The sequence below is a fragment of the Lipophrys pholis genome, assembly GCF_963383615.2.
Source record: "Lipophrys pholis genome assembly, chromosome: 21".
Classification (NCBI taxonomy): Eukaryota; Metazoa; Chordata; class Actinopteri; order Blenniiformes; family Blenniidae; genus Lipophrys; species Lipophrys pholis.
The window spans coordinates 12,000,644-12,022,141 of NC_137649.1; the positions used below are offsets into that span (position 1 = coordinate 12,000,644).

A 21,498-nucleotide genomic window follows, 5' to 3' on the forward strand; every position below is an offset into this window, starting at 1 on the left:
CATAATCAAGACAGATAGTTTCCTATGTGGTTTGACAAAAGCGGTTCAATTTTCCCCAAGATTAGGTTCGTCCTTAATGTTCATTTTTGGCGAGAAATTAAGCCATGCTGCATCAATGGATCGGATGACTTTGTGTAATGTGAGTTGTGTCACTCATAATGACCAACTCATAGAGGGATTATTCCCGCACCATTTCCCTACTTGTCTGCTCAGAGGCAACATTTCAGCATCCTCCCTCTCATCGCTTTGGTTTTATAGGCCACCGGTGTGCTGTTTTCTTTCAGTCTCATCAAATGTCCTCCAGTCGTGGTTGAAAGTTTACGCACGCTATCGGACCAGCAGACAAAGATAGCAACAAGGTGGTTTGTGAGTGAACAAGGAATTTAACTCACAAGTGCGATAAGACCGAAATGAAGAAACAAAAAGCACATGCAAGGACACAAAAGAAAGTTCCTGTACCTTAGTGTTTCTTTCTGTTCTTCTGCTCAGGTATAACAAAGCTACATCTGTCATTTTTGCCCTAAAGTCCTATAACTTAACATAACTTAAAAATACCATCTCTGAAGGAAACACAGGTGAAACCTTGGAGTAAATGGCAAGATGACCAGATATCAGCTAAAAATATAAAACTGAGATTATAATTCTCACAAGCTGGTGATGTCAGACAGTAGAAAACTAGAACACGCATCATTGGTCTGATGAGTTTGATTACATTTTGAGAGTCTGACTCTGATGTAAAGAACCTGATCTGTCCTGTCCCGTTAGACTGCTGATGGCGTACTGATGTGAGGCCTATTTTCTTTGCACAGTTTGAATGCCAACAGAGGTTTTGTTAAACATCACATCTTCCCGACACATTGTTGTTGACCATGTTTATCCATTTAGGACGAGAGTAATGTGTTTTGATGGATCCTTCCTGCAGGATAATGTGGCTTTTCTTAAAACCTGAAAGCTCTTAAATTGGTTGAATGACAATAGGTTCAATACAGAATGTAAAGTCACCAACACAGCACCTTTGCGATGTGGAAGAAGATGAGATTAACTTTAGAAATGTGCTGTGCATCATTGTGCAATGCTATCTCATCAAGAATCTTTAAAAAAAATATATATATACTATTAACTGCTAGCAAATGTTCCTATTCTCAATCATATTCTTCTCTGTTCCACTCTCCTGTTATAGAGGACTGAAAGTAAGCCCAGCCAGATATCAGGTGCATTGTGTCAGTGTTGGTGAGCCGGCACTGAGCACGCTGCCCTCTGACCAAGAGCGGTAGATTTCTCTCTTTGGCTCCACAGGTGAGCAGCAGATCCAAACACATCAGTAAGATAATATTATCTCATATCCTTGGTAAAACCGAGAAGAGCGCAACATCCATGAATGAAGAAAGCTAAAAATGGATCTCATATTGTTGTGATAATTAATCTGATAGAAAGCCTTTCAGTTTGACACCATACTTGGGGGACTTTTCTATGTACAATTTGCATGTTCTACCCGTGTATGTTTGGGTTTACTCCCACAGTTTAAAAACATTAGATTGAGGTTAATTGGCAATTCAGAAACGGGTCCAGTACCCCACGACTATAAGTAGAATATAGCAGTATAGAAGATAGATGGATGGACGGAAACGTCATATTATCAGGGCTGTAATCCAACTTTAAACTTTAATTCAACCCATCACTTTCCACCAAACTTCTTACATGCAAAATATAAAGAATGATGCCATTTCTGAGAGCAAAATGCGAGCAGCGAGTTCAGAATGAATTTTTTCTTCATCTGTCAGAGACAAACTGTAAAACTGCTGAGTCAGACAAAAGCCGAGGAACAATAAAAACATAAAAACTGATATGTAATCATTCTGTCATCCTAAAATCTGCAATTTAAACTGCCCCAATTAGTCTCCCCTGATCACTTTCATTTGATTAGCCCGCTGTTCTCTACCTGCTCTGTTGTGATGAACACTCCTCAGATATCCGCGGGTGGCTGCACTGTGATTAGATGTGCTTAGTCACTTGCAAAGTGACACGCAGCACACAATCCTGGATGCCGGCATTCTTGAACTGTCACACACACACACACACACACACACACACACACACACACACACACACACACACACACACACACACACACACACACACACACACACACACACTCAAGTTACCGTGCACTCGTGAAAAAGGATTGAAAGCAACAACTACAAATCCAGAGGTCTCCCCATGAAGCCACCACATGATCCCCCAATCAGCCCAGGATACTATTTAATATGCTATTTGAGATTAGTACATTTACTGTCTAATTCACGTTTGTATTGTGGAGAGGACTTGGACTTATTTTCACTCAGGCTGTTTACAATCAACCCACCATGGAGACAGATTGACCAACGTAACAGGGAAAATATATTTATTTGCTGCAGGCAATAAAACAAGGTACTAAATCAATGGTCAGAGCTCTCATTTTATACCTAATAAAAATGTTTCTATGTAAGCAATGTAAATATATTGACAAAGGTTATCTGCTGGGATTCCCATACCATCAGATGTTCGGCAGATAGATATGCAGATGTTCAGCAAGTGGTAATTCATGTTCTTGCTCAACAATGAATATCTTTGCCAATGTGAAATTGCCTAATAAATATGCGGTGGATTGCAGTCACTGGGCATGACCGGCATTTTATGATTCATAAAGTGGCTCCAAAGCTCAAAGGCATAAAATAAGTCATCACCTTGTGCAGCCTCCATTTCATATTAACAATAAAGCACATGGACATTAAATAAATTCTTAACAGTGGCATTAAATCATACCACAAAGTTGTTTTTAGGGATGCATGAACCACTTTAACAAATGTCCTCTTAAACTGTGATGGTTGTTCACTGAGGGCACAGTAAATCATTTAACCCTTTAAAAATGCCCCCCCCCCCCCAACAGGAAAATCTCAGCTTTAAGACTGCTTAAACCATGTTTACATGCTGCAAACACAACAACAACAACAACTATCAAATGAATTACATATGCCAGAATCCTTAAAGCATAATTTCATCAGCTCACTTTGGCTGCGAACAACCATTTATATTATGTATAAAGTGCATAAATAGGAGGATATAAGAGGATGGTTTATAAAGTTTTGAGGGGAAGAATAAAAAATGTTGTTCTGATTTGCTGGTATTTGTTATTTTAAACACGCGCTCTGAAGATGTGTTGTATGTTTACATATATGAATGTATTCATGGATGTATGCACAGTATGTATGAAAGTGTGCCTATGGATGGATGGATGGATGGATGGATGGATGGATGGATGGATGGATGGATGGATGGATGGATGGATGGATGGATGGATGGATGGATGGATGGATGGATGGATGGATGGATGGATGGATGGATAAATGAACAGACTATGTGAATACATTTGCACGTAAAGCAACATCTTAAAGATGAACTATGAAACACTGTCTAGAAACACTTTGGGTCTTATTTATTGGCTCACTCTTCAAAGACAAAGTAAAGTTTATTTATTTTGTAGGAAAGATCAAATGCAGCAGTAAACATGTCTATGCTGGACTACAACTCTTCAGAAGCCCGCTTCATCTCAAGATGTAACTTGAGAATTTATAAACTACTTTCCCATTCCTGAAAGTTTACTTTTATAGCATTTTTCATTTGTTCCATACTTTCTTTACTTATAGGGTTGATGTTATGTGTGAGCATGGGACACTGCATCTTCTCACAAAGACATTTAAATTGTAATTTCTGAGACCTTAAACCTTCCCCAAGATGTACGTAATTCTCGGGATGCGGCCAAACTGGTGTCAGGGTTGTGAGGATGGCGATGCTCAGGAAGAGGCCATTTGAGGTCAGTGAAATGTCTGTCCCTGGAAGCAAGGCCTCAGGAACAGGCAGGTGGTGCAATCTCCCAAACCAATGACCACATCAGTGCAATCACTGGAGATGTTTTGGCCTCTGGCTCTGTTCCACATGAGGAGAGTGAGGAGAGTCAGTCAAGGGGCACAGAAGAGCAAAGCCATGAGAGTTCAAACTCACGATTCAAAAGTCACCAAAATACGCATTTTGTTAAAATATTTGGATCAAATTAGAGTTGTTTGGACATTATTTATTGTTGGTCAGTTGCACCACTTTGCATCATGCTTTTCATACCAATAGGGCACATTAAATGTATCATTAAATGCAGCATGCCTCAAGAATATATAAAAACATGCAGGTTTTCTAACTTTTAAAAGTCTGTTGTAAAGTTGGCATTCAGCAACTAACTTATTGTCACTTATAAAGCTTTGAGCTTTTCTCAAAGACACATCTCCTGCTGCTTGGAGATGTATAAAAAAACTAAGTGAACAGACATTCAGTTCAACAGCCCCTATTGTCAGACAGGGAACTAAGGAAATGTATAAAAAAAAAAAAAAAAGAAGAAGAAGAAGATACACCTCTGGCTGCACAAACACACACACAGACACACACTTAAAGTGCAGCGAACAGAAATGCACTGCATCCCATTTTCCACTTTCCTCCCTTATCACACACACATGCACACGAACTGAAATGGTGTTTGTGAGCAGATGCTGGCTGACAGGTTTGAATTCAGGCTGGTGAAAAGGTGAGTCAACTTCCTCCACTGTTGTCAACCGTACCGAGTCTTCTCACCTTAATTCATCCGCTGTGTGCGTGCGTTTGCGTTCATATGCTCAAAATAAAAGTATGAATAAGTGGTGGGAGGGAATAGAATAGAATGGAATAGGATAGAATAGAATAAAATAGAGTACCAAGAACCGTGCCAGTTTCGTTGCCATGATCAAAAATAAAATGTATGTTGAATTGTTGTTTATTGCTCTTAAGGTAATGTCATTTTTTATTTTTAATCGGAGAGAGAAATGTGCACATAAAAAAATTGCTACAGCTTAATAGTACTTTCTTAAGCGAGCACACAATGTCCCTTCATCCATCAATTTTATACTGGAAAGTATAGAAAATACTATTTACATTAATCTCTAACATAAAAGACACTTGAATTGAACAGAGCTGAATTACAGTCTAATTGAATTTAATGTAGTAGTGAAGAGCAAAAAAAAAAAATACGAGACAACGGATGGAGTATCAGCTCTCGTGTTCTGGGTTCATTTAGCTCTCCAACCACTAAAACCCACCCTCTTCTCAGTTAAAGAATTGGAGAGGAAAACCAGATGAGAAATACAACCTTGTCAAAACTCCATTAATTTCAAGTGGTTTGGTACGTCGAGCTGCGTAGACAATGAATCAGGAGCACCATTTGTATTCCCCTCTCCCACACGAGTTTGAGTGATGACTAATTCAGAGAAAAAAGAACGATGATACAGCCCTGCATGTACATCGTTTTAGAACAAAGCTTTCCTTCTTGTCAAAGCATATATTGTAAATCAGAGGTGCAGCACACAGTCAAACGTACTCACGGTGGAAACGTTGAACGGATTTAGAGAAACGAGTTGACTGAAAACTGCATTTTTAGGTAACTCGCATAAACAAAACCTCTTGGGTTTATGATCAGAGACTGCATTGTGGCTGCGTGATCAGTTGTCTACACAACAGCAGGTGCATTACGCGTTATTTTTCATCTTCCTGAGAGCAGTTTCAGGTACAATCCCCAGGCTGTGGATGTTTGGATGAATAAAATTATATTTACATTTCTTCCCTTCTCTGAAAATTGAGTTGAAGTGCGCTCATATACATCCATCCGCCACACACTTGAATCTTTTTCCATGGACGTTTTTGTTTCTTCGGGAATTGTTTTAATTAATTTATTGATGCAAAGACATGGAGTAAATCAGTTATTCTCAATTCAAGAGAGAGAGAGAGCAACACAGCGTACGTCTTAGTGGCTGTTCTTCTTTGTATCAAACAGTGAAGTGACACATCACATCTCAGCTGTTGTTTTCACCTCAAGTAACCTTCAGTGGGTGTAGTAGCAAGTGTTTATTTGTGAGGTATCTGTGTGAGACCTGGTTACACACAGAAGAGTAGTGCATAGCACATCACACTCGTCAAATTAACCCATTAATGCACAAACCTATACAACAGTTGCTATGAAAATTGTTCAAATCATCATGTTAAGAAACTTGTGATTTAATGTTTTGCTCAAGCAAGCGACAGTGGTATAGTGGTTAGCACCTTGGCATGATGGTGACAATGTCCTTGATGTTAAGCTGGATGAAGCGGTGGCTGCATGGTTACATTCATCTATTCTATTGTATTCTATTCTTTATGCCCAGGCACACTTCTCTCCTTTTGCTTACATCTACTGCTTTCATCTCCTTCTGCTCCTGTGCTCCTTTCGATTTCATGGCACTTTCCTACATTGTTCTAACCTTCTCTTTTTTCTATATTCCCCTCGCTCGCTCCTTCTCTTTAGTTTCTATTCCTCACCCCCACTTCCAACCTGCATCAGGAACTCATTTATCAAAGCTGACACTGGCTGTTGGTGTCTTGTAATTTGCGCTCCTGCTTCTTGTAGCAAATATAGATTTTCAAAGCCAGATAGTCCACAGATATTGCTCTCCAGCTCGATTTATTGTATTTTGTTGCACTTGTCAAAAGAAATTCAAATCATCCTTTTGCACTCGTAGACATGCCTGTAAAAAGATTCAAAACATGCTCGTTGTTTTTAGTGAATTTTTTGGAGCAACTCGGCAAAAAAAGAAAAAGAAGAACCGCCCTTTACTTCATGACAAAAACTAGTGGGAATAAAGTTTGATGAAGGATGAGTGTATCATCTAAATTATGATAGAAAACCACTGCTCAGAGTTCATCGGATTGAGACTAAATCAATAAAACGAGACACTGAAAATGCCTCAGCAGAGAATCGGCTGTGACACTTGTAGAGCGTTTTTATTGTCCATGTGTTTGTGTCTCAGCATTGAGGGCGTTTAAACACTTAAAAGCATGTTTGATAGCAAATACAGCACAGTAAAAATGAAGTGTGTGTCTGTACACCCAGACTGAATAACACCATGTCAACACTGCTGAAAGTGGAAATTGTCGGAAACTGACTGATTTTTAGGTCTGCAGGGTCTCTAAAGGTACAAGACAAGCACACATATTACTCGACTGAATCTATCACCGTGAGGTCACAACTATGAGAAAGTTAATAACAAAATGATGGCTGATGGCTGGAGAAACTGCTATTATGAGGCAGGTCAGAAAAAAGTGTGACAAACTAGTTAAGCGTTTAAGGAATATGCTTTCACTTGTGATTTTTCCTGTGTTCCATCAGCAATATCAATGTTACATTTTCCATCATCATGGTCCTCACTGAGTTCTGATCTCAGTTGCAAATGTACACTTTTTAAACCAAATTGAAAAACAATTCCCACGACCAATAATAATCCTAAAACTACTCTGATTTGTTGTATGAGATAGTTCTGGTACATTTGGAAACTATAACGCTGCTATTTCAGCTCACAAAGTGACTCATTTGGTCATGATCGTGTCAGTCGTACATAAAATGTATTTCAGAGCTCCTTCTTGGTTCAAATGACCTGAAGAATTTGGGGTTCAGCTTTAAATCAGCCCCATCTACCCCGAAGTCCAACATCTGCAAAATATGTTGTAAAAATAACAACATAGCTCGGAAACATGTGATTATCCTGGAATCAGTTGGGCTATAATCTATTAATATAGATATTAATAGATTATATTTTAATATCATTTTTTGTTATTTATGTGTATGCATTAAGTGCTTTAAAAATCTAAGTGGTTTGAATAGAATATTTTTATGCTACAAAATCCTATGTCACTATGAGTGGGAGTAGAGCAATAAGAGGTTGAAACATGAATAAAATCTAAACTTCCTGAATGTTTAAACCATTTTTGAATGGTTGTTTTTAAAAATCAGATGTGTATTTAAAATCATTACAATGAGGATGCCCTCAATGAAGTCACGAGCACAGCTGTAACAGGTTTTTCCGAGGTGTTTCAGGAGGAAAATAATTTCTCTCTGAAATCATTTTTGTTTGACTGTAATCCCCAATATTGAAATGGATTTTCCACAATTAAGTGTCGGTATCAGAGCTGCCAAGTCGGCACACTGAGCGTGGGACACACGAGACCCAGATGCATCATTGCAGGCAAAGCTGTTATTTTTACCTCAAGATTTAAAAAAAAAAATTACAACTATTTAGAATCTTGTAGCAAACAAGTTGCCAATTCAATATGAAAGAGAGATTCCTTCGGTATTCATTCATCCCTACAGTACAACGCTCATGGTTTTATCGTACGCCTGATATTACAGTGTTTATTTGTGCTTGTTGGACGTGCTGTTTAACTTTAACTTACAATTCTCAGGTCAATATCAGTCAGATTTTCTGAAAGGCTTCTGTGGCAGCTTCACTTTTATCAATATTATTATATATGCCGGTATGATTTAAAAGGGGTGGAGGACTTCTGAATGGACAAACAAATGTCAAAGCTTTTCACACTCACTCACACACAAACACACACACACACACACACACACACACACACACACACACACACACACACACACACACACACACACACACACACATACACAGAGAGATAGACTTCAACAGTCACTCCAAAATAATTTGGCAGGTTCAAAACATACAATCCCACCAGTCATCTCTTCTCACAACTGTCTCAATTAGCGGTATGCTGCTTGTCCTCCGCAGCAAGTTCAAAAGACTCATTAACATGCTAATGCTGATTCAAATCTATGACTTGATAATGCCCACTCAGCATTTATACACAGGTTTTGATCTCACATGAATGAAGCTCACAGCTCTAATCATAGATTCTATGGTCGGAGAGAAATAAAAGGGTTTTTTTTCAGCCAGATTTTCCATTACAGACACACTTAACCTGTGACTCGAGGAAATATGCTTCAGATTCTTCCAAATGTTTCCATCCTCTCTTTCCATCTTTTTCATCTCTTCATTTCTGCAGAGCACGCTTTCGCGGTCACGATAAATAAGTAAACATGTGCACCGGCAGCATGCTGGGAAGCATTACTGACACAGTCCTTGTTCATTAGACAACAAAGAAACGCTTTTCAATAGATTTTTTTTTTCCCTTCAGCTATGAATGATATATCTTGACAGTGTATACAGTTGTCTATAGATGACACAGTATATTTTCTTTGTCAAATGTCAGGGTCAGCCACAAATATTATCAGGCTACAGCAAAACAACTAAAACCACCAATGAATCTCAGGCACTCTATTCTCTTCTTTGGCAGGTTTTTAGCCTTCATTTATCTTGGGCGCATTAAATGTGATGTGAAAACGACACCTGTCGTAGACTTCATCATCCAGGGTCAGTCTCCAGCAGGATGTCATTCCTCTCTGCTGGTTAATGAGGCCCACCTTCTGTCTACCTGAGACCAAAAGAGGACTCAGCTTGAGGCCGGCTTTGCACAGTCGCTCACATTTTAACTCTCACATCACATCACAAGTGTCATTTATCGCAACCATATTCCATTTGTTCCCTCTGCACAGATTTAATGAGTTTATCTTTACTGACCCAGAAAAAAAAAAGAAAACCTTTGAAGCTTTGTTTTGAAATAAAGTACATCTCTTACTTTTCTCGCCATCTGCTCATCACTGCTTCAGCTTATTTCGCATATTTGTAACGTAGATCTCACTTTCAGTGTTACAAGTTATCACAAATTAGCAACTGATCACATTTACGCCAATAAATAGTGACGAGCAGCTTGAAAAAGTAAAAGAAGGGTCAGCTGATGCTCAACATTCCTAGATAGAAACTGATCGATTACAGTTACTAGTTAAATATTTGAAAATACCTCTTCTAATATTGTCTGTTAAAGTTATATAATTGTTAGGTTCCTGTGACAGGAGGGAGGTCGGCTATCATTTTGATGTAGGCAGTTCCTGAAGAAGAATTAATGCTCATTGTGACAGAAGCTCAGCTACGAGTGCAGGTCATCTTCCAGTTGTGAGGTTGCACGTCCGATCCCCTCATTACACGGCTAAGTGTCTTTAAGCAAGACAGTGAACCCTATAGTGGAGGTTGAGAACCTTGATGGCCATTCCCATTGAGTATGTGTGTGTGAATGGGTGAATGTGACTAACAGTGAATGAATGCTCTCCATGTAATGCTAGGGTAAGGCTCGGTGGGCACATCAGACAAAGCCATCACCTTTGAGGTTGTTGTTGTTGTTGTTGTTGTTGTTGTTGTTGTTGTTGTTGTTGTTGTTGTTGTTGTTGTTGTTGTTTCAACAGAGATGTCTCAACGGTCATGGCTGGCACCAATAACAGCTCACATAGAGTAGCTCACCAACAATCAATGTTTTGTTCTCATGGTCAATGAGATCGCAACCTGAGACACTTTTTCAAATTATCCAGCTGCTCAATTTGCATCAGGGAGGCCACTCAACTAAAATAAAAAATAAAGGTAACATGATCTGCTGAAGTGACTCAAAGGTTCAAAGGATCAGTTCTTACTATGACGCAGACATACAGTAATGAAGAAATGATGCAAAGAAATACCTCTGTGTTGTTTAACAAAAAATCCCTTTGAGATTAGCCTTGGCACTGTTTCTCTCTATAATTGAAGGCAGAATATTTCACAATAAATCACAGAGGAACCAGCTGAACTGGATCTAAATGAATCAATCTTTTACCAGCGCCTTGATTAGATGACGTTCACTCAGCTGTTCATGGACAAAGTTACTTTTAAAACCTTAGGAAACTGAAGGAAGGTCACTGCACCGCTCCATAGCAAAACTGAAACAACTCTGAATACATTTAACTGCTTTCTCTTTACACACAAAAGGAGTCTACTCATAATAATTGAATAACTCACCTTTCAAGAACTGAAACTTCACAATATCGATGCATAAAAACAATGAGGCACAATATAAATATTGGATTTAGACTTTTTTTCCCCTCCAATCTGAAACCTTCCGAGTGTAGCCTGATGGCAGAGCCTGAAAACCAGGGATGCTGAAGCACTTATATACTGAGAGGGATGCGTTCATCCTAAATCAAAGTCTGATTCAACGTGGCAGATTTTCTACCTTACAGCACCCGGAAAGCAGCATCCTTCAGAGTGCTGCAAGGTAGAAAAACACCATCTTTCAGAGTGATGTGAGGCAGAACAAAGTAGGAAAATCAAAGCTTCTCTCTTGAGTCTGAATCACCACCAAATCCAACCAGGCAAGTAACATTTCTATCTCAAATAATTATCTCCTCTCGGGCTCATTTCTCAAGTCTTATTTCGGAGCGAAGTGACTCCAAACTGAGACAAACAAAAATGTTCAAACTTTCAGCGCTTTTAACACATGATGATGAAAAACAGAGACACATTCTTACCTTTCTGTAAACAATCATGTTAGGGGTGTCATCGTCTGGGTCGACGCTGCTCATGGACCTCATGGACAGCAGAGGTCGGGCCGGAGTGGTCTGGATGCTCTCCTTTGGTTCCTCAGCAGCTTCCTCAGTCTCTGTTGTCTCCTCTGTGCCCTCGTCTTCTTCCTCCTCCAGCTGCTGCTGCTGCTGCTGCTCCTCTTCCTCCTCCTCCTGCTGCTGCTGCTGCTGCTGCTGCTGAGGTGCTTCAGCCATCACTCCAGTCGAGAGCCGTCTTCCCCTGTGTTAACTTCTCCTGTCTTCTTTATCAGCCAGACTTCGTCTTACTCCTTTATGTGCTCCTGTGCTCTCTTTCTCTCCAGTGTCTGGAAGCTGCTGTGGAACAGGAGAGATGGAGGGATAGAGAGAGAGAGAGAGAGAGAGAGAGAGAGAGAGAGAGAGAGAGAGAGAGAGGTAAATTAGACCATACAATTCACTGCTGCGCTCCAGCCTTCCATCGCTCTGTCTTTTTTTCTCATCTTCTGTCAGCAAGCACAGGATGGATGAAATGAAGGCATCATAAATTCCTACAGTTTTCTCTATTATCTGCTCACTGCTATTCGTCCTGGTCTGCTGCCACGTGAGATTGAATTTACAAGAGACTATAATACATCGAATTTAAGTTCCACTTTCCTTTTTCTTTTTTTTTTTGTCCCAGAAACTTCTGCTTCTTGTAAGTCATCTCAGACGGAGGTTGTTTCCACTGAAACAGGACACAGCGAGAGCTTTACAAGCTTATACGCCGCTGTCGATGAGGAGTCACATATTGTAAACACGAGAAAGGGAAAATAAGAATGTGTTAGCTCTACTTACTTTTCCACCTTTGAGCTAGTCCAATAATACAACGCGTAATGCTCAGTCAGTTTTTTTCCTTTGCTTTTTACCAATAACAATTCAGTAACATCTTGGCTCAGTACCTTTCAGTGTGTAATTTGCACATGTTCGTTCTATAAATAGTAATGGTAACCATAAATTGTTCTTCAGTGTGTTCGTGAGTTCGGGGTCGTCTAATTGTGATGGACTGGTGACCTGTACAGTATATATCATGACCCCGATTTGAATAAAGTTAATATCGAAGGCGGACCGACGAATTGATAAGTTAATAAGCAGCTGATTGCCTAATTGCAGTAAAACTGTAAAATGCATCTCTCTTTTACTGCATAAACACCTCAGCACACACAATATATAACTCCAGTCAACACACAGACGGATGGACATAAGCTCACTCTCTTAGGATCCCATTACCAAGCCTGGTCTGCTTATAACGTTCAGACAGCTGTCAAAATACTGTTGTCTGAGGACAGATGAGATGAGATGAGGTGAAAGAAGAGGTGTTTTAAGGAAGAAGGGGAGGGGAAGTGAGGAGAAAACACAGTGAGATCTTCTCGTCGCTCATCTCTTTATGCTCGTTCTTCTCGTCAGGGCGGAGCTGGATCACTGTCCCGGCATGTTACATCTCAGACATAACTGAGACAGAGTCTCTTTCCATTTAGCACTTTAGACTGAGGAAGAATTACCTTTGGCTTTTTTCATCAAAGCACATTCATCCCCTGACAGCTGGTCTCTTTACTGGCTGAATGTAACACCAAGTAATGTTTCTCACAGCTATCCAAAATCCAAAGACTTCCGAGTTTAAACTTTGACAAACCACACCGCGTAAATGCTAATGCTATCCGGGAGATGAGTGAAAGTAAGGATACAAAGAGTTTCTCATAAATGAAAATAGCAGATTAGTTTTAAGTTTAAGTATACAAGAGACAAGGACATGACAATTGCAAATTGACGTCATTAACAACCGATTCACTCATTTACAATCGTGTACATGTTATTAAATAGACTTTCCTTGTATTTGATCTCTTCTGCAGTCTTTATGTTGTATGCATGATCCAGCACATTTACTCATCAATAATAAATCAACTTGGGATTCAGTGTCTTGCCCAAACAGACACAAAAGAATACAGATGGATAGGGATGGTTTGGGATTGAACCGCCGTTCAGATTGGAAGACAACCTGCTCTATCAATAAAGCCACAATAACCCATCCCTCCATCGCTCCATCCATCCATCCATCCATCCATGCATGCATCATGACACAATCACTGGATTCATGTATGTCTAAGCAGGGCAGGACAGGAACCTGCGCAACAGAAGCGCTCCAGGACTGGAGCTGGAGATGACACAAAACGAACCTATATGTCTTTGGTTTGTGTTCTAATAAGAACACATGATGCACAGGGAGATCATGCAACCCCAAGCGCAGAATCAAACAGGAAATAATCTCCTAATCACCTACAGTAATAGCAACTACACCGACTGTGTAGCTCAATGCAGACAAAAGTAAAAACATATTCAGAAATATAACTAATATTGAGAAACTGCAGTTTAATCCAAGTGTTCACTGAAATACTATAGGTCTTCTCTTCTCAGAGCATCACATGATATGTATGACTAAAGGGTCTCAGAGTTTTACACAACCACCAGCAGATATGCTCTATTGGATGTTGCTGAAAGCTCTGTGCTCTGCTGGATCTCAGAGCTTTCAGCAACATCCAACAGAGCACATCTGGGCTTTGCAATCCCACAGCACATTGGGGAAAGTTGTATAACAAACTCCCCTGATACATACGAATGCTACCAAAATGAAAAGTCCAAAAGCCTCTAAAATTGATGTTGAATTACACACATGCAGTTAGCAGCATGTAAAAAGCCTGAAGCAGTCAGCAAGTCTGTTTGATAAAGATGTTTTCAGCAGTTGTTCATTGTCATCACCACGGCCAGATTAACCTGCTGGGAGAAAAATGAGCTGTTTGGTTTGAGCCATCACTTGCCCTGTGTGAACTGAGGAGGCCGCCAGATTTTCTCTGCTGCAAATTGATTAAACACAAAGTCATTTGTAAAAAATTAGCATGTTCCATAAGCACAATGTCATCTGAAGCAACAAAGGACTCTCGATACAAAATAATTCATGTGAATGCCGGTAACATCACTGTTGCAGCAGTTCAGCACATTCCCATAATCCAAAACAAAGTAAACATGGATCATAATACCACAAACCAAATCCTCCCCTGCTGCTCCTCCAGTGGTCGATAAAGAAATGTAAACTAAGGCAGTAAGATAACAAAATGGGCTGCAGGGATTCGTAAGATTATTAGCGTCAGCATATGCAGATTTTTGTGTGTTTACTGATGCTTTGTTTCAAGCAATAGCAAAAAAAAAAAACCAGTTTGAGAGGTTCCCAAAAAATTGCAGAGAACATCAATACTACTCATGTCATTTTAGTTCTGTTTTTAGGACTCGGTGAAATAATCCCGATTAAACAACATTCCTGAGATATCAGTGGTGTCAATGAGTTGGGATGGTTTTGACGCTGTTCCGGTAGCTGGTCTAATTGAGTGTGGGGGGGGGGGGGGGGGGGGGGGGGGGGGGGGGGGGGGGTGTCAGCATCATTGGGGTCATCAGGTGGGCACCCTCTTTCACTGGTGTTTCGATGATAGGCCCACGACACCTCCAGAGGGCTCATCGGCAACACCCGGCGTCCCGAGTGTGCCCCCCTCTGCTTTCAACCCTTACGTGCTGCAGGTGTTGGTGGCAGTCCAGGTAGTGTCTCGCCTCTTCATCCACAGCCATCGACTTGCTTCTTCTGCTGCACCTGAAAGGGCTTTGACGGTTTGGCGTAGGGTTTGGCCTTGGATTCCCAAATCCTTAAGCAGTCTGATGGTTGACTTGCCAATGAAGCCTCTGCAGCCGACTTCCACTGGACAAACCTTGGCCTTCCATCCGCGTTGTTCAGCATCGGCTGCCAGCTCCATGTACTTAAGGCTCTTGCTTTCAAATGCCTCCTCCACAGCAGCCTCCCAGGGAACAGTAAGCTCTATGATGTACACGGTGTGGAGTGAGGAGGACCAGAGCACAAGGTCTGGTCTGGGATTTGTTGTGGCTATCTCAGAAGGAAAGCAGAGCCTTTGGTTCAGATCTGCAGCCAACTTCCAGTCGCGAGCCCCACTGAGCTTGCCAATGTCCAATGTTGTATAGCCTTTGACTGGCTTTGTGCCTTCTCGGATGAACTTCCTTGCGGAAGTAGGATGGAATGATGGAGAAGGCAAGGCATTGATCTTTACCCGCCTGGTATCCAAGGCAGCTGCTAGGCACTTCAGGACGTGGTTGTGCCGCCAGGTGTAACGGCCTTGTGACAGGCTTGTCTTGCAGCCAACCAGAATATGTTTAAGGTTTGCGGGAGATGGACAGAGGGGGCACGTGGGGTCTTGTCTGTACCATTGGGTGAGGTTAGAGGGGGGAAAGCTCTATTTGATGTACATGAGAGGAGCTGCAGAGCCATCTCTCTCTCTCTCTCTCTCTCTCTCTCTCTCTCTCTCTCTCTCTCTCTCTCTCTCTCTCTCTCTCTCTCTCTCTCTCTCTCTCTCTCTCTCTATGTCCTGCTAACTCAACAATATCCACAGCTGTTTCCCTCAGTATACTTATACTCATATCGGAATAGAATAGAATAGAATAGAATAGAATAGAATAGAATAGAAAAGAATAACTTTACAGGTGCTGCTCCCTTTTGCATCAGATTGCATCCACTGTCCATGTGATGAGTTACAAACCTTAAATAAGAGCTTTCAATGTCTTTCTGAGAACAGTTTGCTGCTTTCGGCTTCAACCAATTATTATTAAGTTGTTAACAATTTTTCTAGAAGTGCTTACAACCGGATTATAGAGCCTCCTTTTCCCCCCAGCTAACTGATGTAACTTCACGTGAACATAATTACAATTATGTGCACTACTATATTAGTTATGGCATTGTAATGTTTTAAGTACTTTGCATAAAACTGCTGTCACTGTGTATTCACTTGTACTAATGTGTGAACAGCATTTTTTTTTTTAATGTGATTGAATTGTAGAGACTCACCTCCTAACTGACGCTATAATAAAGCTCTAATAACAGTAAATCACAAGATTTGAAAGCAAATACAGTTTTGGGTTAGTTTAGATGAGTAGTGATTATGAAGCTTAAGTAAAGCACTTTGAATTGCTCTTTTGAAATGAAGCAGACAAGTAAACCTACCTCGCTGTGCCTTATGATAAGCACGAGGCTCCAGCAAATGTGAGTCGGTGTAATGCCCTTTGAAATGAAGTAGCAACACAAGTGTGTGTTGAGAGTTTTTGTGTGTGTGTGTGTGTGTGTGTGTGTGTGTGTGTGCTATTGGTGCGATGCATCAACAGCTTCAGTTCAACTGGCTCTGTGGATCAATACTCTCATCAGCCAGCTGTTTGTGTGCATCCAGCACTTGTTGGGTCAGATCTACCTTGTAAAGGCCCAAAATGCAGGGCCAGGTGGGGTTTGCCCCTCTGTTGTGTTGGTGAGGTTAATGTCAGAGGCTACAAAAGGCTTTGTTTTATTCAGAAGGCCACAGAGAGACAGTAGCACGTGTCCTTGTGCATGCGTGCATCACAGCCTTCTTCACGTATTGAAAGAAGCATGCAAGCATTGGTTTACTCCAAATCAGAAATAAATTAAACACATTTGTGAATCAAGGGCTCCCAATCCGCAGTCTTCATTACACTTGCACCATCTGTTGAAGTGATGCGCTAAACCAGCAGCTCACGATGGATAATATGTTTTCTTGTAACGCTCAAGTTCACACTCCCTTTGCTGGAATCACGTGTAGCGCCGTGGGCTGCGATCGATACCTCCAACAAGCGCGCCGACTCGTGATTTTGCATATAAATGAAATCTTTGGGTTGAATACTCTCGTCTGATCAGCCTGAATCACAAAGCGATTTAGGAATTCAGAGAGGCGCCTCACCCTCTGCGACCGAGGTGCTTTAGTTGGCCTAATTGCTTTAAAGATTTTCTGGCGTCAGGTGTGGTCACCTTGAAAGCCAAAAGCGACACGCGTTTGATGAAATACCCGATCTACCTATCTATCGCGCAGAGACAAACGTGAGGAGGAAGACAATCCAACGCAGGAATAAGAAGGAAAGGAGGCCACTTATGACTCATCTGCAGAGCTTCAGAATGGGACGTTCGTTAACCTTGTTGGAGCAAGAAGACAATAAAAATATGCAGGACTGTGACGAGCCCACCTCTGCTGCAAAGCAACATCTGAACTCCCAGTTCACAATCTGTTCCTAATGTTTGTATCAGCTACGTAAAACCATTTTGTTTTCAAGGGTTGGCCACCTTCAATTGGTGTCATACTAGGGTCAAATCAAGAAGGGGGGGAAATGCAAGAAGTTAAAAAAAAAAGGTTCTAAACCAAGACACAAAGAAGTTGGGACGTAAATCTTAATGTGCCAAATAAAAATGAAAACTTCAGAATGAAATTGTATTATAGGAATAAAGTCAAAATAATGAGCATGAACCTTTGTGAAAGGCACACATTTTAAATGAGAATATCAAGGAAACTGTGAGAATAAATATGAAAAATTAGAAACTAAAAGTCACAAAATGGTAAAAACACCCCAGAAATTTAGAGAAAAGTCAGAATGACTTGAATGAAAATTGAATATTCAAATGAGTACAATGTGATAAGAAATGTCAAGGAAAGACAAACATTTGTGAATGAGAGTACATAATCACAACAAATAAAGTAGTTTTACAGAAACAGCACACCCGGGGTCGATTGGAAGAAAACGCAGGAGGACGACAGTAGTCAAAACATTTATGCTTGCTACTATTCATCACAATAAAAGAATAAATGCACAGCAAATGCCATCTATTATTTACTTCAATAAAACCTGTTTGTCTCCAATTGCAGCTACAGTTTACTAATATGGATGCTACAGGTAAACAAAGTGAAAGCTTCTCTGCACATCTTCATTCCCGCCTCCACCCTCTGAATTAACACATTTACATTCGGAGGTGAGCGTTTCTTTGATCGCCCTCTCTCTCCTCTCAACACATGCTGTGATGACAGGAAGTGGCTGCAGACTGAGATTTCTTGCTGTTTCCAAAGTCTGCGCTATCCTATTCCCTCCGGACCCTCCACGGCGCAACAAACACACAGCGTCCTCTTTACCGCCTGTCACCAGCGCGCTCCGGGCAAGACTGCATGTAGGATGTCTGGCTGTTCTTACACTGAGGGACGTCTGCAAATCAAGGGCAGCAGCAATTCAAAAGCTATTCATCTTGAAGCCCAGAGAGGCATTGGGAAAAAGGCTCAGTTAAAACAGAAAAGAGCAATTGACTATCATCTGTAAATGAAAATTCAAGATTCTCTTGAGTTTGGGAGATTTATCACATTTTACCATCTTGCGATTTATTGCAAAGCTAAATTGGTTAAACTGGTGAAATGTTCTCTCATGTCGACCAAACTAAAGACAAATTAAGTGAAAAGCTGAGGCCATCCCTGTGCCAGCTGCAGAAGAAGCCCATACGTGCTGATCCTAGTGATTGTACAACTATAGAAACAGACACAAACAATTCTTAAGGCTAACCCCAATGGTTTCCTATTAGATGAAGCTATATGGTTAGGGCTGGTTCAGGTCATCCTGAAACATTTTCTTAGTTAAGTTGCTATAACAATTCTTTGTCCTGTTAGTTTCTGTTCTATCTCTGAGTATGGATCTGCTGGCGGTTGTAATCTTGGTAAAAGGGAAGTATTAATTTCCACTGTGATATGCTTGCTCATGTATGATTGTTGGGTTGTTGCTCAATATTTGATTTGAATGTAGAGTAGAGAGGACCAAGACACCAATTTAGCGCACTACTATTTCTGTATCAGTAATAAGATTAAAGTTACTTGTCCACAGGCCAGCTTGCTCTAACGGTTCGTTAAGGTAACACAAAAGAATCAGAACCAGCACAACGTCATTGTTAAGCCTACCATTGCAACGATAACACAACAGTAGAGATGTTACACTATTTTTTTTGGTCATTTTCCTGAGTAAAAAGATGGCGGGAAGCCACGCCCCTTTTGGGGGGGCAAAACCGGTTGTCATTTTCATGTTGAGACGGTTTGGGTTGTTCATGTGAACCCATGAGGATATGGCTGGGACCTGTGTTCGTTCATTTTATATTAAAACTCAGAAAACTGCAACTCATTTGTTGGTACTTGTACTTTGTCTGAGGTAGTAGTGGACAGTACAACTCTTGATGCGGTTGATTGATTGAGGATATTAAAAAAAATCTGAATACAACATCAGGGGCCCCAATTGCGGTGCGGGTGGAAAGTTCTGCCACAAACAGCATTAAACCATCATTTTTAAACAGGAATACACATAAGTCACCACAACTCCAACACCAATCAGAAGAAAACTCAAATAACAACCACTGCAGAAAATGCAAATATAAGGGAAGCCTAAAATTTCCTTATAGGCTCACTTTCAAAGGGCTAAAAGCAAAACAGCTGTATGAGCAAAAGTGACGAGCATTATCCATTTCTTCATAGATTTTACTCGGTGTCCTGCGGTGCGGTGACAAACGGTGGCCATAAATATCAAGACATATTTTATAAATAGGGAGGACGCTGGATGACTCTTAAGTGGAACTGAATGTCCAGTTCTGAATTATAAAATCTTAATCAAACGGGTAGACTATGGCTACATGTTTATTTCTTTCCTCTCCCACTACCCGTATGGCAAAGTGTCCTTGAGCAAGACACTGAACCCTCACTGGCTCCCAATGGATGGATGGAGTGTGGTGTATGAGTTGTGTGAATGTGAATAACAATGTAAAGCACCTCGGGTACAGCTGAAGCAGTGGAAAGGTGATAGATAAATGAAATTGTACTTTTTATTTTCTCACAAGACATTTAAGCCACCCCACCCCACCCAAAATAAAAAAAAAACCTACCTGAAACTATTATTCCTGCTAACATGCAACATGGTTAACTGTAGAATAAGGCTTACATTTACACAAATCTGCAATAATCATTTGTTTTGGTAGTTTATGCTCGTGATACATATTAAGATGAGAGCACGGTCACTCCCCCCAACACACACACACACACACACACACACACACACACACACACACACACACACCACACACACACCACACACACACACACACACACACACACACCACTCCTCTCTCTGTTTGGTGTCTCCATCCTCAGGAACGCTGCACTCCCCAAACACACTGAGGCAACAGCGCTGCAGCCTAATTCATACTCTCCCTCATACAGTGTGTGTGTGTGTGTACACAACACACAACAGTGAGCACCTGTACACCCGATGGATGGACATAGAGTACAACCCCCATCTGTCTCACACATATATATTCATGCACCATCATGACAGAGGCTCAGGAGACAGACACTCACTCCAAGAGTCACTTAACTGATCAGCTGTAGTCTGTAGTCCCAGACAGAATTCAATAAATGTCTCGGGGTGTGCACACACACACACCAAAGGGGGGAAAAAAAACTACGCAAAAACGTATGAACATCCTCATCACTCTGGCAGTGTTGCATTATGGAGAGCGTCAGAGCGCAGGGCGCAACAGCAATACACTCTTTTCTAACCATTTTCTACACATCAACGTTTCTGTCTCTCTGTTTTGCCGTATTTAAAACACAAGTTTCCTCTCTTTGCCATGCAATTCATCTTCGTTTTATTCTCCGTCTCTTCTCCTTACCTTATGCGCCGGTTTCACCCGCCGGTGTCTCCTCCCGTTTGGAGCTCCGGAGCCAAGTAGCGGCTTCACAGACTCTCCAATCCACCGCACACTGAGAGAGAGAGTAGAGAGAGAGAGAGAGAGAGAGAGAGAGAGAGAGAGAGAGAGAGAAGATGAGAGAGAGAGAGAGAGAGAGAGAGAGAGAGAGAGAGAGAGAGAGAGAGAGAGAGAGAGAGAGAGAGAGAGAGAGAGAGAGGAGAGAGAGAGAGAGAGAGATTGTAACAGAAGCGCTTCAGGCATGTAAACGTGCTTGCGCGCTCCATCGGGGTTAGGGTTAGATTTACCTGTTCAGGGAGCCATCAAGGAAAATTGGGTGCAATTTTCCTCTGGTGTATTTAAGTAAAAAAATTCCTAATGAATGAATGAATAAATAAATAAATAAATAAATAAATAAATAAATAAATAAATAAATAAATAAATAAATAAATAAATAAATAAATAAATAAATAAATAAATAAATTCACAAGCAGACCAAAGGTAACGTGTCAAATACCAAGACAAAACTACTTAAGGT

At 40.8% G+C, this 21,498-nt stretch overlaps 1 protein-coding gene across 1 annotated transcript in view; it reads right to left on the reverse strand.

Moving 5' to 3' along the window:
* LOC308126017 (regulator of G-protein signaling 6-like) overlaps positions 1 to 11,698 on the reverse strand; it is an 84,523-nt gene extending 72,825 nt beyond the window's left edge. The window contains exon 1 of the mRNA XM_080490094.1: positions 11,330 to 11,698. Within this exon, the coding sequence (XP_080346220.1) occupies positions 11,330 to 11,578 (249 nt within the window). The 5' untranslated portion in view covers positions 11,579 to 11,698. The remainder of the gene's footprint in view (positions 1 to 11,329) is intronic.
* Between the last annotated feature and the right edge of the window lie 9,800 nt (positions 11,699 to 21,498).